At 39.4% G+C, this 15132-nt stretch overlaps 1 protein-coding gene across 3 annotated transcripts in view; it reads left to right on the forward strand.

Annotated features, from left to right (window-relative positions):
* Positions 1-1970: 1970 nt before the first annotated feature.
* Positions 1971-15132, forward strand: part of tcf7l1b (transcription factor 7 like 1b) — a 46278-nt gene continuing 33116 nt past the window's right edge. For 2 of the 3 annotated variants that reach the window (XM_038285714.1, XM_038285715.1), the window contains exons 1-3: positions 1972-2875; positions 2993-3065; positions 3163-3290. In XM_038285714.1, the coding sequence (XP_038141642.1) occupies positions 2690-2875; positions 2993-3065; positions 3163-3290 (387 nt within the window). In that variant the 5' untranslated portion in view covers positions 1972-2689. Of the gene's footprint in view, positions 2876-2992; positions 3066-3162; positions 3291-15132 lie in introns of all 3 variants that reach the window. The other variant, XM_038285716.1, reaches the window with a different exon arrangement.

Below are 15132 nucleotides of genomic sequence, written 5' to 3' on the forward strand. Positions count from 1 at the left end.
AAAATTTAGGTATTGGTAGATTTAAATATTAATTTTATACAGAACGATTATTGATAAAAGTAAGTAATAACAATAAATAAGATGTTTGTCCCAGAACTCAAAACAGAATTTTGTCCACTACTTTTACTACATATATACGTATGCGTCTATTCGTTAGCAAAGGCTATAGGAAAGTATAGTTAGTCTTTATTTAGAAAATATTCTGGTTTAAAAAAAACGTCTGGTTGTTCCTGTTGGAACAGTGTAGATTACATTATGTTACAGTTTACATTGGTTATTCAGAGGCGTAGCCAGAACATTTTTATAAGGGGGTGCCCAGGCAATAACCAATCTACACTGTGGCCGAAAGTGGATAGGAGGCAAAACCTCAGGGTCAATCTACACTATTGCAACAGGAAAATTACCAAGCACAACAGGCATATTTTCTAAATAAAGACAAACTATACTTTCCTACAACCTTTGCTAACAAATAGACACATATATTCAAACATCTGTGCTTTCTAGATAAAAGGTATAGTGGATACAATTCTTTCAGTTTTGAGTTGTGGGGCAAACATATCTTCCTTTGTCATTACTTACCTACTTTTATCAACAATTATTCTGCATAAAATTGATATTTACAAGTACTAATATATACAGAAATTGATGATTAGGTTTTTATTAAAATATTAATTTATCTATGATTTCACTGAAGACTCCTAGATTATTTTTAGAGACACATCATTTTCTTTTTACCCCATATAACACAAAATCTATTTCTGAAAAGAGCATGAATTATCATCTTTAATGTTAGTATAATGATGTGCATAATTAACCACATTGTTTTTGTTTTCAAGTAATTGTTAACATATGAAAAATTAAAATGTTTTTAATATTCTACTTGAGAGTATTAGTGCTGCTACCGTCTGTATTAAGCCGGGCGTACACTGTGTGATTTTTTTCAATCGTTGCACGCAGCTACTGCTCACGATTTATGTTGGCCCGACGCTCTGATGCGATCTACCTGCTCACACTGTACGACAAATTGCAGGGTTTAGTCGTACAGTGTGAGTCACAGCTCACGATTTTTGTTCGGCCCGACGCTCTGATGCGATCTACCTGCTTACGCTGTACGACTAAAAACCACGTCGGACTTAGCTCCGCAGTGAGATGGAGCTACTCTGACTCATCTATCCGGAAGCCAAACAAATAGAAGGGGAATATTAAGCTAGAGTGAACCGAGCTGCCTTGGCAATTTGGGCAATTTTTTGCTGAAAGCCCGAAAAAAAAAAGGCAATGACGTATTTGGAAAAAAGACATGGCCGAGCAAACGTGGCTACTACGGTCTGTCAATTTTACAGACAGAGCTGCATTTCATTCATTGCATCCCTGCCATGCTGCTGTGTTTACAGAAGATTCCTTGTTTGCGCATACGCCCTGAGCGTTTTGCCCACTACGGTCGGGAGAAAATCCTCACAATTCCTGATCGGGAGGTGGTCGTGAGAGGCTGATCGCCCCTTGTACCCTCCTATACACTACACGGTTGAAAGATTCTCGCAGGACTGGAAAATCGCCCCAAAAATCGCACAGCTTACGCCGGGCTTAAGAGGGGAAAAAAGATAGGGGTGGCCAATGATTAGCTAAGGGTGGCCCCCATCTAGCTCCGCCCCTGTGGTTATTGCCTGGCCACCCTTATTAAAATATTCTGGCTATGTCTCTGAAATGAAATTCCTCCTAGGGCCCTGTAAAATCCTTGGACCGGCTCTGTAAACTTGTCATGAATAATAAGAGGCCCCCTAGATCACCACTTTTGTTGGTATTATCATTATTATAATTATGTAGTTTTAGCTGCTGTGCTTGCATGTGCGTGTGTGTGTTTGGGAAGGAGGGGGGGTTAAGAATAGCTGATCTGCATGCTGCTGAATGAAGTGTCGGTTTTCAGCGCTCTAAACTCCTCCTCTGCTGCTTTCCTTCCACTCGAACAACCCAAGTAGTTTTTCGGAGCGCACTCTCCGGCAGCAATGTGGAGGGAAGGGGTGAGCAGTTAAGCTGTTTTTCTTTTTCCCACTCCCACTTCTTTTTGAGTTCTCCTTTTTTTTTCTTCCCCTCCTAGTTTTGAACTTTGCGTTTTTTTAATGTGGTGGAGGGGGGAACACAGCGCAACTGTTCAATAAAGGGAAGGAAAGCAGTTTCTGCGACGCGTGTTTTCTTTTTTTTTTCACTTGAGCCATTGTTTCTCACGCATGGATATTAAGGAGATAAAATCATCGGACGCGCTTCTCTCTTTTCAGTAGGGTTGTAGTTAATGCTGGCTCTGTAAGGAGGAGATCATTATTCCTGTTCCTCAGGAGCGCAAGCGCTAAAAACGCACGCAGGGACCGCAAGTTTGTCCGCAAGCTGCGAAGGAGGTGAAACTTTGCCAAGTTTCTGCGCATCCGGCCACAGAAGCCAAACATTTATCGTTATTTTTCCAACTTTTCTCTCTATTTAACTGGATTACTATCCTAAACCCGGCCATGGCCTACGGAATTAACTTCAGAGGATGAAAGAGGAGTTGTGAAACATGAACTATTGTAGTTAGTTCACTCCACCAGTGGCACGTTTTGGACTGTACGCTGAGAGAGAAAAGAAAAAAAACTGCTGTTGCGCTTGTGTGCGTGTTTTTTTTTTTCCTTCCTTCCTTTTCGATCCCTTCCACTCGGGTGCCAAAATGCCACAGCTGAACGGAGGCGGCGGGGACGATCTGGGGGCCAACGATGAAATGATCTCCTTCAAAGACGAAGGGGAGCAGGAGGACAAGATCTCCGAGAACGTCTCAGCGGAGAGGGACCTGGATGACGTCAAGTCCTCCTTGGTCAACGAGTCGGAAAACAACAGCAGCTCATCAGACTCGGAGGTAAAATGCATATGTCTAAAAATTATTTTGCAAATAAACACATAAATAAAGTAATTTATTTTAAAAAAATGAGTTGAGAGTTTTAATCCGTTTGCATGCATGCCCCCCCTTCTGCAGCAGGCAGAGAGGCGCCCCCAAACCAGACCCGACTCAGAAAGTTATGAGAAAACAAGAGATTACTTCAGTGAAGGTACACCATTCAAGATTTTTAAAAATAAAACAAATATGTGCAACTATTGTTTTTTGCCCTTATAAAACCCTCCAATGTTTTCCCTTCCTATGTGCAGCACTAAGAAGACAGCAAGATGGAGGCTTTTTTAAGAGCCCTCACTATCCGGGCTACCCGTTTCTTATGATTCCTGACCTCACCAATCCATACCTATCCAATGGTTCACTGTCTCCCAGTGCAAGAACAGTAAGTTTAACCCCGGTGGGATATTTTGCTCTCTTTCTTCATGCTTTCTCTCTAATTTCTGTCATTCTCTGCAAAAAAAAAAAAAAGAAGAAAAAAAAAACTTTGGCCGTGCGTGAAAGTTCCTTGCGCACTGCTAGACCGCCATATTCCCTCCAAGTGGCCTCTCAAGGAGCAGTACTAACTACCTCTTTGTTCTTTTAGGGGGTATAAATTTCTCCCTGCCACCCACTCAATGAAAAGGCTTGCATTTGAACTTTTTTTTTCTGTATGAAACTCATTTTTATTTTATAACAAATTTCCAAAACTATTTTACTTTTTTTTCAACCCCCCCCCCCCCCTATTTAAATGTTTCTCTTACCTCCTGTTCTTATAAGGTCATATCCTGCAGAAATCTCTGATCTTTATTTTGTTTTTTTCTCTTGCTTTTTATTATTTTGTGTTTTCCTTGGAATGCAACTCAAAAAAGCAAGTTTTCTTCCCTTCATTTCAAGAAAAAAGTGTGTTTTTAACTCCATCCTAAATTAACAACAGTGTAATGTAACCGCTGGGCCCCGTGGAAGATGTTTTCCAGAGACTTTCATTGTCTAGATAAGGATGACAGTCTCAGGCAAGTGTTGTTGACGCAGTCGGCAGGGCTGCGTTTACTTGTTGCATGGTGGTGTCACGCTGTTTATTTGCAGAAGTTTTAAACTCATTCTATTAGATTGTCTCCTTTCTGGTGAGTGGACATACGGCACGTTTGGTAGAACAGTTTCCTCCAAACATTTGGGATCTGGATTTAGTAGAAATATTTTAACTAAGCAAACTTCCTTAGGATAATCCCTGGGTTCCTCTGAGCTAGTCCATCTCCCCACCCCATACTTGTCACTTCCCCTCCCCAAAAAACGAGTACTTTCGTTAAAGCCTGGCAGGCATCTGACTGAAGAGACTCCCCTCCCCACCTCTCTGTCTCCCTTTTCACTGTTTCAGGCCCACTCACATCGCCTCCCTGCACCTTCCATTCAATTAGAAAGGAGTTAGTTGACCATTGTTATTCTGAGCAGTCTTGATGGCTTCATTGGAGGTCCCCATTGGGGCTCATTAACTAAATGGCTGCTTCTGCTCAGACCGTGTGTTGGGTGGTTGTCTCTGTCTTTAGTTTTGTTGTTTCAGAGGACCCTCTGATTTAGGGATGAACATTTTTTTTTCATAACTTCACCTGTTTCCTACTACTTTTGGTAAAGTTTAACCTTTTGGTCATTAAAGCTCAAATCAGACTTAGATCTTGTAGGGCATTTGAGACTATCCAAGTGCTCAAATATGTTGTTTTCAGTCCAAACATCACTGTTTTTCTCATCTCACTCACAAAAATCTAGCAAATTTTTTCAACAACAGTATCATAGACTTTAATTTTAAGACGATAATTGCATTGTTATCTAAGGTGCAGCTTTGGCTTTAAGTCACTTCCCTCCTTCACCCTTTTTATATCCAAATATTCCCATTGGATTTTTTCCTACATCTATTTTGAAACCCTTTTGCATTTATACATCTCAGTCATTGCACAAGTTTCTAGTTTGTTGTTTAGTCATATCATATAAGATGGATATAAGAAGATAAATCAACACATAACTTTAAATATGTTGTGTGTTAGCAAAGCTTTGCATTTTGCATTTGGGTCTAATATTAAATTTGGCTCCTGCTGGCAACTAATATTTATTGGAGACCAGTTAGAAGGCTTCATAACACTATAATATGTGGGATATAAAAGTGAATTGATGGTTATCAAAGTGGGTGTGAAACGTTCCCCACAACAGTTACCAATCCACACATGTCTGATATGAAATGTCTGCTGCTAACAGCTCCTCTTTATGTTTGTAAATGGTGAAATGGTGACGTGATTAAAGAGTAGGGCTGCAACAACGAATCGATAAAATCGATAAAAATCGACTTTTAAAAGCGTTGGCAACGAATTTAATCATCGATTAGTTGTGTCGCGCGATTAATGCGTCATCCGCCGCCGCCGTCATCCGGGGGAAGAAAAAAAAATATGGCGGAGCGAGTCAGCGCCGCAGTTGCAGTGTTGCCAACTCAGCGACTTTTCAGACCCCTCCAGCGACTATTTTTCAAAAAAGCGACTAGCGACAAATCTGGCGACTTTTTACGGTGTCACTGGCGGCTTTTGCCTGCCGTGGGGCGCCTCCCCCATCCCAACGCCTTTCTCCCTCTCCCACAGGAATCCCTCTCAGCGCGGCAGTCAGAGCCGCAGGATTTTAGTGAGGAGTTTACCCTCAGCGTCCAGACTGCAAATGAAGCGCGCATGCGCCGGGATTGACGGTGCAAATTGATCACAATAATTAAAATAGCCTGCGCTTTGTAAAATGAAAAAAGTCGTAACATGCAACTTTTGTAAAAACAAATGAACATGGCACGGAAGCACCACTGTTATGACGCAGCACCTGAAAAGAAAACACGTTGGAGCCTTCAATGGCAGTGAAGAGAGCTGATCAGCAGGATGAGTAACCATGTTTGTTTCATTTTAAAGAGGGGAAACGTAAGTTAGTTTCTCAGGTAGCTCATCTGATGCTTTCCTTACCTTGTTAGTAGGTTACAGACAGTGATAAGGTTGGCTACTTATTTTACTTTTAATTTCATTTAAATTTGTTTAAGCAGCGTTTATATTTTCTTTATAAATAAATTAACTTGCAAATTATGAGGGCAAGGCTTTTAAAGTTTAAATCTTCTGGCAAAGATAAAGAAAAGAAGATCCTGCAATTTATGGAAGTAAAGCAGAACAAAATCCAGCAAGATCAGTAATATGTCAATTAATTATCTGCCACATTCCCATGTAAATATCTGTCTTTGGAGGATGTGTTTTTTTAACTCCCCTAGTTCTCTCATTTTTATTCCAAATACAATTTATAATTTGAATCACAGGGCTATTTTTATCTCTATGGTTCAGTATTTTCTCAAGCAGCAACTTTAACTGCTATACTTTCCTGTCTTAAAAGTCAGAACTCTTCTAGTCTAAAAAAAACTCATTTGTTGAAATGGGGGGACCTATTGTTTGAACCCCTTAGGGGCTTTAAAAAACAAAAATGCCTGTCTCTTTTTGCGCTTTATGAAACAAAGTAGCCTATATTTTGTGGATGTACAGCTACATTTCTCATGTAAGTTTGCGTAGTTTTTACACAAACATTTATTTTTCATATTGCACCAGTACAGTTAATGAGCAACCTGTACTTGTGTGCTTGTTTGTTCTGTCTAAAATGTTTATTTTGGAATAAAGAGGTTAAAATTAAAAAAAAATTTTTGTCCGATTCATCGATTAATCGAAAAAATAATCGGCCGATTCATCGATTTTTAAAATAATCGTTAGTTGCAGCCCTATTAAAGAGCATCTGTTTCCTTTGAAGGGATTCTGAACCTTCTTTATTTAATATAAAGAAAGTTCAGTTTATTAGATTAGATTGAACCAAAACACCAGTCCAGTAGGTATATGTTAGTAAACGGCATTAAAACTAAAACGTTTAGCTTTACATTTTAAACCCTTTTGAGTGTGATGTCTTTATTTAAGTGCTGAGATAAACAGGGCAACGATTATTGTGTTTAAATAATTCAGGTTTTTATTTTACTCTGTAATGACAATATGGAACCTTTATCTTCTCAAATATGGCTTTATTTAGCCACATATAAAATGTGCAATGTTAATCAATTGGTGGTTCATCTATAACTTCTCTTTAATGGTATGTTATTATTAAGATGGAAATATAGCGAGGCATTCATTTCTAACTTTCTCTCCAAGTCTGCCTGAGAAAATCTGGGTTATTTTACAGAGTGACAAAACGTTAAGCCCCAGATAGTCATATCTCCTTTCAGCAACTCTATTTTATGCTTTAAAAATGATCTATTATGCCATATTTTTCAAAATAGCTCCATATTTCCATTTAAGTGCCTCATGAACCTCTACTTTATTCATTGTGCCCTTTTTATTTTTTACTGAATTAACATTAATTTCCAGAGAAAGGCAGCGGAGAGGTTACTTTGTTACATTTGCTTTAAAGTTTGTCTCCTGAAACTCTATTTTCACATTTTGTTTAGGGAAATGAGATGTTCTCATTAGGTCATTTGTGTTTTGTTGTATCGAAGTGAATTACATTCAACACAACGGAGTTTAAACTACTGAAAACCTTAATCGTAGGAGTTACACAACCACGCTTTCTAGTTACAGAGAACTCTATAAATATTATATAGAAAATTAGGCTGAATATGTTCTTAAAGTATGTATTATAAGATAAAGAAAGTACAAAACTATGATGGGGAAGGAGGCAAATGAACATATGGTGACAGTATGTTGGTATAATCTATACATTTTACTCATCTCAGTATATCTCTTTGTTTTCTTGTATAAGCCTCTCACTTCCTATTGTTTTTATGAGCTAAAACAAAATTTGAAATTAAAACCGCCCTCTTTGTAGCTTCAGGCAACGCAGTGAATAATTACACTCTTTTCTAGACGTCTAATCCTCCATATTTAAAAAAGAGAAAGAAAATGAGGTCAATGGGACAGAGTGCGCTGACTGTGTCAATCATCGCTGTGGCAGAAAACAAGCAGGGAGACAATGGCTGGCATACTTAGCGGTCGTCTTGAGGTCTCCATATTGCCCTGCCCTCATGGCTTAGTGTGAATGTAATGCAGTGAGTGTGATTGATGAGAGGCTCATGTTGGAACCTTTTTAGACTTGCATTCTGAGCGCCAGGGGCTGTTCAGACCTGTGGATCCCGATCGGGTTTGTCGCAGACCCGATACGGCGGCTGATATTTTACAAGTGGCCTGCAGCGGCACGTCCGTCCAATGGCTCATTTAAAGCTGCTGAGCTCTGTGGTTAAATTTATCGCAGCATCACCTCTATGTCTCGGAGAAATGTGCAGATTAGCCGGAGAGATGGGTCCAAACAGTTCCAGAGCTTGGCAAACATTTTATGCTATTGCATGGCTTGGAAACCCCTGCTGGGACTGGGAGGTTTGTTTTATGGGATTCGTTTGGTATGTGGTTGGTCTTGTACTGCAGCTAGACGCTTTAAAAATGGCATCTGTCAACCGAAATCCAAGTTTCTTTCTCTTATTTCAAGGTGGGGAGCTACACATTTACAGCTAATTATGCATGTATGACTTTAGGCAAATCCTGGATGTCTGTGCAGTGCTCTCTTCTCTTCCTTCCTTATGGTATCGTCACACGTTTGCCATGCATGTAGCAAAACGCAACAAACTGGTGCTGTTGCTCAAGAGCCATTACGCAGTTATTTCACTCAAGAATGCGCTACGCGATAAAGGATTTAAAGTCCCCAACTTGATGAAAAAAATGTGAATGTGGCAACCCCATCACGAGCAATGAGAGACAGGCCTACATGGGATCAGCACAGAGTTACCCCGAGGGCCAAGCATAACTGATTTAAAGCCTGCTCAGAGCTGACATTCCGCTGTAATCCACTGAGAGCTGAGGAGGAGGTTTTATGTTTGCAGAGATGTTCCACCAGACTCCTGCCTGCTGTGCACCCCCCCCTACACACCGGGCTCGATAAATCCAGCTCATTGTTCCAGCAGAGACAGACTAGTGCCAGATTTAATTGGTCAACTCGCACCCCGCTGGACGCCGCCTTTCGCCCTCTCCCGCGTCACTTTTTCGATAAGTCCCCCGGCCGTGCAGTCGTCATCATCGCCGCCACTCGAGAGCGAAATGCCTCTTGTGTGCGAGAGGTGGCAAGTAGGCGAGAGCGAGGCGAGCCGCTCAAACATATCTTCATCAAATAGCGCTCAAACTACCGAGCATGATTGTTGAATAGAAAACTTTTTGAGATTGAGATATGAATAGGAAAGTAAACGTCTGAACATGTCAGTGGCTACGATTGCATGCCTCTCTGGCTTCTTTCTTTTTTTTTTTTTCTGCTGCGCTTGGTGCTTAAAACGAGCAGACAAAGAAAAGTCAACACAGACATTGTCCGGCTGAATAAAAGGGCCTCTCCTTGCATAAGCAAAGCCAGTTTGTGTGGAGGTGTCCTTTCATCAGGTGGCTGACTTGGCATTTCACTCACCTTGCTGTCTATGTGTGTGTGTGTGTTGGTGTGTGTGTGTGTGCAAGAATGAGCAAACATGCAGCCATGCGTGCTGTATGTTTGTCTGCAAGTGCCTGAGTATGAGGGAGGAGGAGGAGGAATGGGGGTGTGTTCAGGTGGATATTTTGCAACAGAGGGGACAGTGTATACGGCTCATGTTCTGACAGCCGTCTGTGTTGTATTCCTGAATTTCAAATATTTTTTCAGCAGAGCGCTGTGTCAACAGAAATTACGTTTCTGACTAGGTTTTTAGTTTTTAAAGGAGTTTTTCCTTCAAAGGCAAACACATCTACAGCAGTCTGGTGGCTGTGTTCAATTACAAGCAGATCCACAGGAACGCTGAGAGCTCTGGGCCCCGGACTGATTCAATTTGATAATGATCTTTTATGCTCAGCCTGGAAAAGTAAAAAGAAACAGGTGATCCAGTCTAAATAGTTGCATAGCTCCACCACGTCTATATGCTGGTGGGCAACTGAGACCAGATGTAATTAGTGTGAACACAAACCAAAGCTGCTTTTAGCCTCCTCTGCAGCCTTTCATTTTGGCTGTTACGCGAACATGCATCTCCCATTTGCATTTCCTTTTCATCATGGATGCCCATGCTCCCTTCCTAACCTCGCTTGCACAGATCTGTGTGAAATGGTGTCAGTCCTGGTCTGCATCCTTCCCTCTCTTGGTCTCTGTGGAAGGCTTGAGCTGGCGTCGATTCCTCCCTGCTACGCCATAGCCTGCTAGCTCGCTACCTAACCCACCCACTCGCCCGCTTGGCGTTAGAAATTCTGTTTATAGCGCTCTCTGGCTCTTCGAGCACAGGGCCCATCAGGAGCATCTCTGCACCCTTTGAGGAAAGGATAACCAACATCTCCCCTCTCCTGCTGCAGACTCCCCATGTTCAGTGACATCAATGAATCCCTTTGATGTGCCAAGATGAATATATGTGTGCAAATGTTATTTTTTTCTTTTTTAAAATAGATTTATGTGTTTTTCAGATTTGCTATGTTTTACCAGGGGAACACTTGGGCAAACTTGTGTTAGAGTTCGAAGTGTTGGTGGGTGAAGGTGAACACTTACCAATGCAGCAGACCTTACTCAAAACGCAACAGTTTTAAAGGCTTGAAACAGATTTGATATAAGTTGTTGACCTTGTTTCTGCCGACTAACAAAATAAAAGTCCTGTTCCCGAGTGAAGGATTTGGGTGTTGCAGTGAACTCAGAACCTGAAGCTCCTAATCTAGGAAACTGCTGGTCATGCCCACACATGTACCGACTCTGCTTAGTAACTATTATAATCCGTAGAGGGTGGTATTCACTGCTGGTATGGTTACTCTCAGACTAAAACTCAACAAAGAATAGATTTATAGAAATTTAACTTTGTTCAGTTATCCTCAAAAGATGCTAATCCAAAAAATAATATTTTTTTAGCAGGAGAGTCCTGGTGCAATGGGGAGGGAAAGGCCGCTTAAACTGTAGGAAAAGGCACACTTGGTTTGATATGTAACCGCATTTTAACAAAAGTCAGATTTCTTTTTTTTATTCATTAACCCCACAACCATAAATTACAAAAGTGGCAAAAAATTTTAGAAAACAAACAAACAAAAAAATTTGAATATGAATAAATTAAAGGCAAAATTACCAAAACATAAAACAGAGTAGCTAAATTGCTAAATGTTTTTTTTAAAACACTTGATCAAAACCCAAAGTTGTCAGGGTTACTTTTAAATTAGCAGGATTCTAGTAAGGTCTCGAAAAGGTTAATAAAAACTAAATAAATAGAACTTTATTGGTCTCACAATGGAGAAATTAATTCTGTGTTTAACTCATTCCCTTTAAGGAGCAGTGGGCTGCAACTGTGCAGTGCCCGGGGGAGAAATCAGGGGTTAAGACCCATAGTGGCAGTCTGTGGGAGCGGGTTTCAAACTCACAACCTCATTCCAAGCTTTATCCCTCAACCACTAGGCCGACACTCCCCCACAATATCTTTTTGTCTGCATAACTCTCTTCTTGTCTCCTATTTTGTTTGGATATACAACATCTTAGAGTTAGTTACTAGTCCGTAAGTCGTTGAAATGCTATTTTCAAATGATTTAATCCTTTTCTTGTTGTATTAATAGAAGTTGGAAGCGGTGCGCCACTAATATTCTTCCTGTGTGAAACAAGCTGAGAATAGGACATGTACACATCTAAAACCCTCTAAAAAAAAGTTTAGCTTGTTTCCCAGGAACAAATAATTCACATTTATACAGAATATAGACACTTTCAGATTTTTATTCTAAAGCTAAGATGTTCACTATTATTAACAATTATTAAACTATTAAACTCCTTAAAAAATTCTCAATTAAGTAAATATATTTGTTTTATTTCTCATCTTTTTTTCCAGTGTTCAATAAGATGTGTGACAAATACCTCTTAAGTCAGGTCTCTTAAGTTCATTTTTATATATATATTCCAGTTTTTGCTTCATTCATAGCCATAAACTATAATGTTTATCTCGGCCAAAGAAATGTTTTCTTCAGTAATTGTACCCTACGTTTTTAAGCTTTGTTGTATTAAATGTGCAGGAAGAAAACACACACACACACACACACACACACACACACACACACACACACACACACACACACACACACACACACACACACACACACACACACACACACTAAAAAGCCTTTAACAGGGTTTCATCAGTCTGGTATTCCAACCAGCTGTTTTCAGTTTAAGCTCTGCAGGCAGCGGGAGAGGGAGAGAGAGGGAGAAAGGAGCAGGCAGGAGGAGAGATTGTTGATGAGATGTGGTGGTGGGAGCATAAACTAGGGCAGATACGGGTGCTGCTATCCGTTTCCCTGCTATCCCAAGTTGGGACTGCGTCCAGACCTTGAGGCAGTCACTTATCAGAAGGATTTCTGTCTCCCACTGAGCACGGTTTCTCCTCTGTAGACCACAATGCCTCACCGTCGCCTTTACAGTAAGAGCCCAATCAAGAGACGGCAAGAGGATATCAGATCCTGCTCGCGTAGCATCAGCAGTCCTTCCAAGATTTACATCAGGATCCTCTTCAGGTCATGCACAGGGCAGGCGGTCTGTTAAAGGCCATGTAGAACAGTACGTGAGTGGGATCAGCAAGGCTGTAGTGGCCATACTAAATTAAGAAGTGGATGGATATCTGTCCAAGATGAGGTTAGCTGGCAGCTAACAAGGCAGCTGTTCTTCTTGTTGAAGTTATAAATCAGCTTTGTTACTTCTATCTCATTTCTTTCCTGGATTTTAGAGGCCTTTATCTGCGCACATGCCTGCCACAGCTATTACAGATAGAAAATTAAGATTTAAAAATTAACTTAAATACTTAAATTGGGCTGCCTTTCAACCAACCAGGTTATATATATAAATGTGTATATTTTTAGGTGAATACTGTGGAGATCCATTTTTTGCATGGTTCCTGTTACTGAATTTATAATTTCTTTCAACTACTTTAACTTAAGGTAGCGGAAGAGACTCACCCACCATCTGCAATATCTATTCTCTGAGTCTAAAAACACATGCAGTGCATGTAACAGATCCTATGTCTAACTGCATAAATCTTGAAGGCAGCCAGGGGGAATTTTCCATGTTTAATACATTCATATAAGTAGGACACATGTTACTCTGTGCTAGCTTTGATCTGGAAGTCGGTGGTGAATATCACAAAAAAATAAAACTTGGTGAAAGACAAACATGAAATATATATCAACTTTACTACATAAATGACTTGTAAATTATTTGGATGCTCTGAATCTCCCCTCTTAGGTGTTTTTGTATAAAGTTTCTCAGATTTTTAGTTCACAAAGTTCATATATTGTCATTATCTTGAATAACATACTAAGTAAAGATACTTCCAGCTTACAGTGATTCACAAAATGTGGATTGTGAGTAAAGGAAATGTAGCAGAAACTTTAAAAGATCAGGTTTGAGTATATATTTTACCATTTTTATGCTTAAATACTGTCAAATGTAGATTTATCTAGTTCAGGCTTGAGTATACAGTTATTTTATATTATAAACTAACAGAGATTGTAGCTGCTGAGTCAATTAAATCACAGTAATCATCACAATATCCATACATAATTGGAATAACAGATAGCTGCACTGGTTCTAATTTAGTTAGCTAATATATTTTAGTGTTTTCTAGGATATATTTTTAAATATGCATGGACTCTTTCTACCGTTGCTCACATTATATAGATTTGATTGGCCGGGATGCTAAAGATCATGAAGGGTTTTATCATTGTGATGTTGCTAAAGTGGGAAAAAAGGATTAAAACTGCCTGTTTAGCAATGTAAATAATCATCACAATAATCAGCTGTGTTTTAATAGTTTCGCTAATGTTCTGCAGTTCAACAGTAAATCAAATGCTGATCCAGATTCCCATTAGTTTAGCGCTAATAGCTCTGAAAGAGAGGCAAACAGTGTTTGTATCTTTGATTATTGATGAATTTTATAAAACTATCGCAAAAAGAGCAGAAAATGTCCATCTGAAAATCTTTAGCTCCGATCATTTAGCAAAGTAAAAGTACAAATACAGAGTAGGAAACTGGTTCTAAACCGTGTAAGTATTCTTGTCATCAAAAAATACACTGGAGTGTGCTTAAATAATTAAAAATAACCTGACAGATGCTAACTTTTCGTAGCGGTAAAGTATTTTCTGACTTTCTCCAGCATTCATTTTAATGATAAAAATAGACCCAGCTTGATATATTATTTTTAAACCAAATATGAGGTTAATCTATAAAACACATGTCCCTTTGAATACATAAAAGTGATGATTTTACTTTTAATGTTATTTTAAATAACCTTTAAAACTAAGATGAAAGTACAGACTGTTTATTGGTATGTTTTAGAAAGAAAACGGGGAAATACTTGTTTTATTTTTAATTGAATCAAACGGGTAAAGAATACGTTAAGTCGAAAATATTCCAGATGTCATCAATCACTTTTCACCAGTTAATTGGTGCTTCTTAACTCATATGTTTGCCTTAATTTATACAGATATTACTTGCTGATAGCAGCTTAATAATGCTTCTGAAAAAAACAAAGGTATGTGGGTGTTTTCAAAGCACAGTGGCTCATTATAAAAATGTGTTTCACAATTCATAATTTTCCCATGAATGCAGGCCTGATGGCAATAAAACAGAATCTCACCTTTTAGTGCCCCCTTTTTCTGTTCCTTTACCCTCATAAACCAATTGTATTAGTTAAGAAGTCACAATGTTCTGCAGACCATCAAATTGGATTAAAGCTGAGCAAAGGCGTCACTCATCTCAAATGTGTGGGCTCCTTATTTCAGAACAGACTTGTGGATCCTGTTAGAAAAAGCAGCCGAAACAGCAGAAACCTGTGACGGAATGAGGTTTTCTTATCGGATATCACTTTTTCCTGACCTTATTTGCCCAATTTCAAATTATGAGGTAATGTTCTTGATTAGTTATGAGTAATGGCTGTGATTGAGAGCCTTGTGCTCAGTAGACATAAGACAGTCTTCAGTGATAGCGGGATTCCCCTGATGCCTGCCCCCAGATAATCAACATGATTAGGTTTCTTTGTTCTGAGATGTTATCATGTGATGCTCATAGGTTGGGTTTTTCAGGATATAGGCTTGAGGTGAATTTTGTGTCAGAACCTCAGCAACTTTGCAGGTACAATCTTGTAACCTTATAAAAAAAGGTTCCTATGAATTAGAATAGCGCTGGTTTACCTTTTTTAAATGTAGAATAGCTACATT

Source organism: Cyprinodon tularosa, unplaced genomic scaffold (assembly GCF_016077235.1).
Source record: "Cyprinodon tularosa strain WSP-4 unplaced genomic scaffold, ASM1607723v1 ctg214, whole genome shotgun sequence".
Classification (NCBI taxonomy): Eukaryota; Metazoa; Chordata; class Actinopteri; order Cyprinodontiformes; family Cyprinodontidae; genus Cyprinodon; species Cyprinodon tularosa.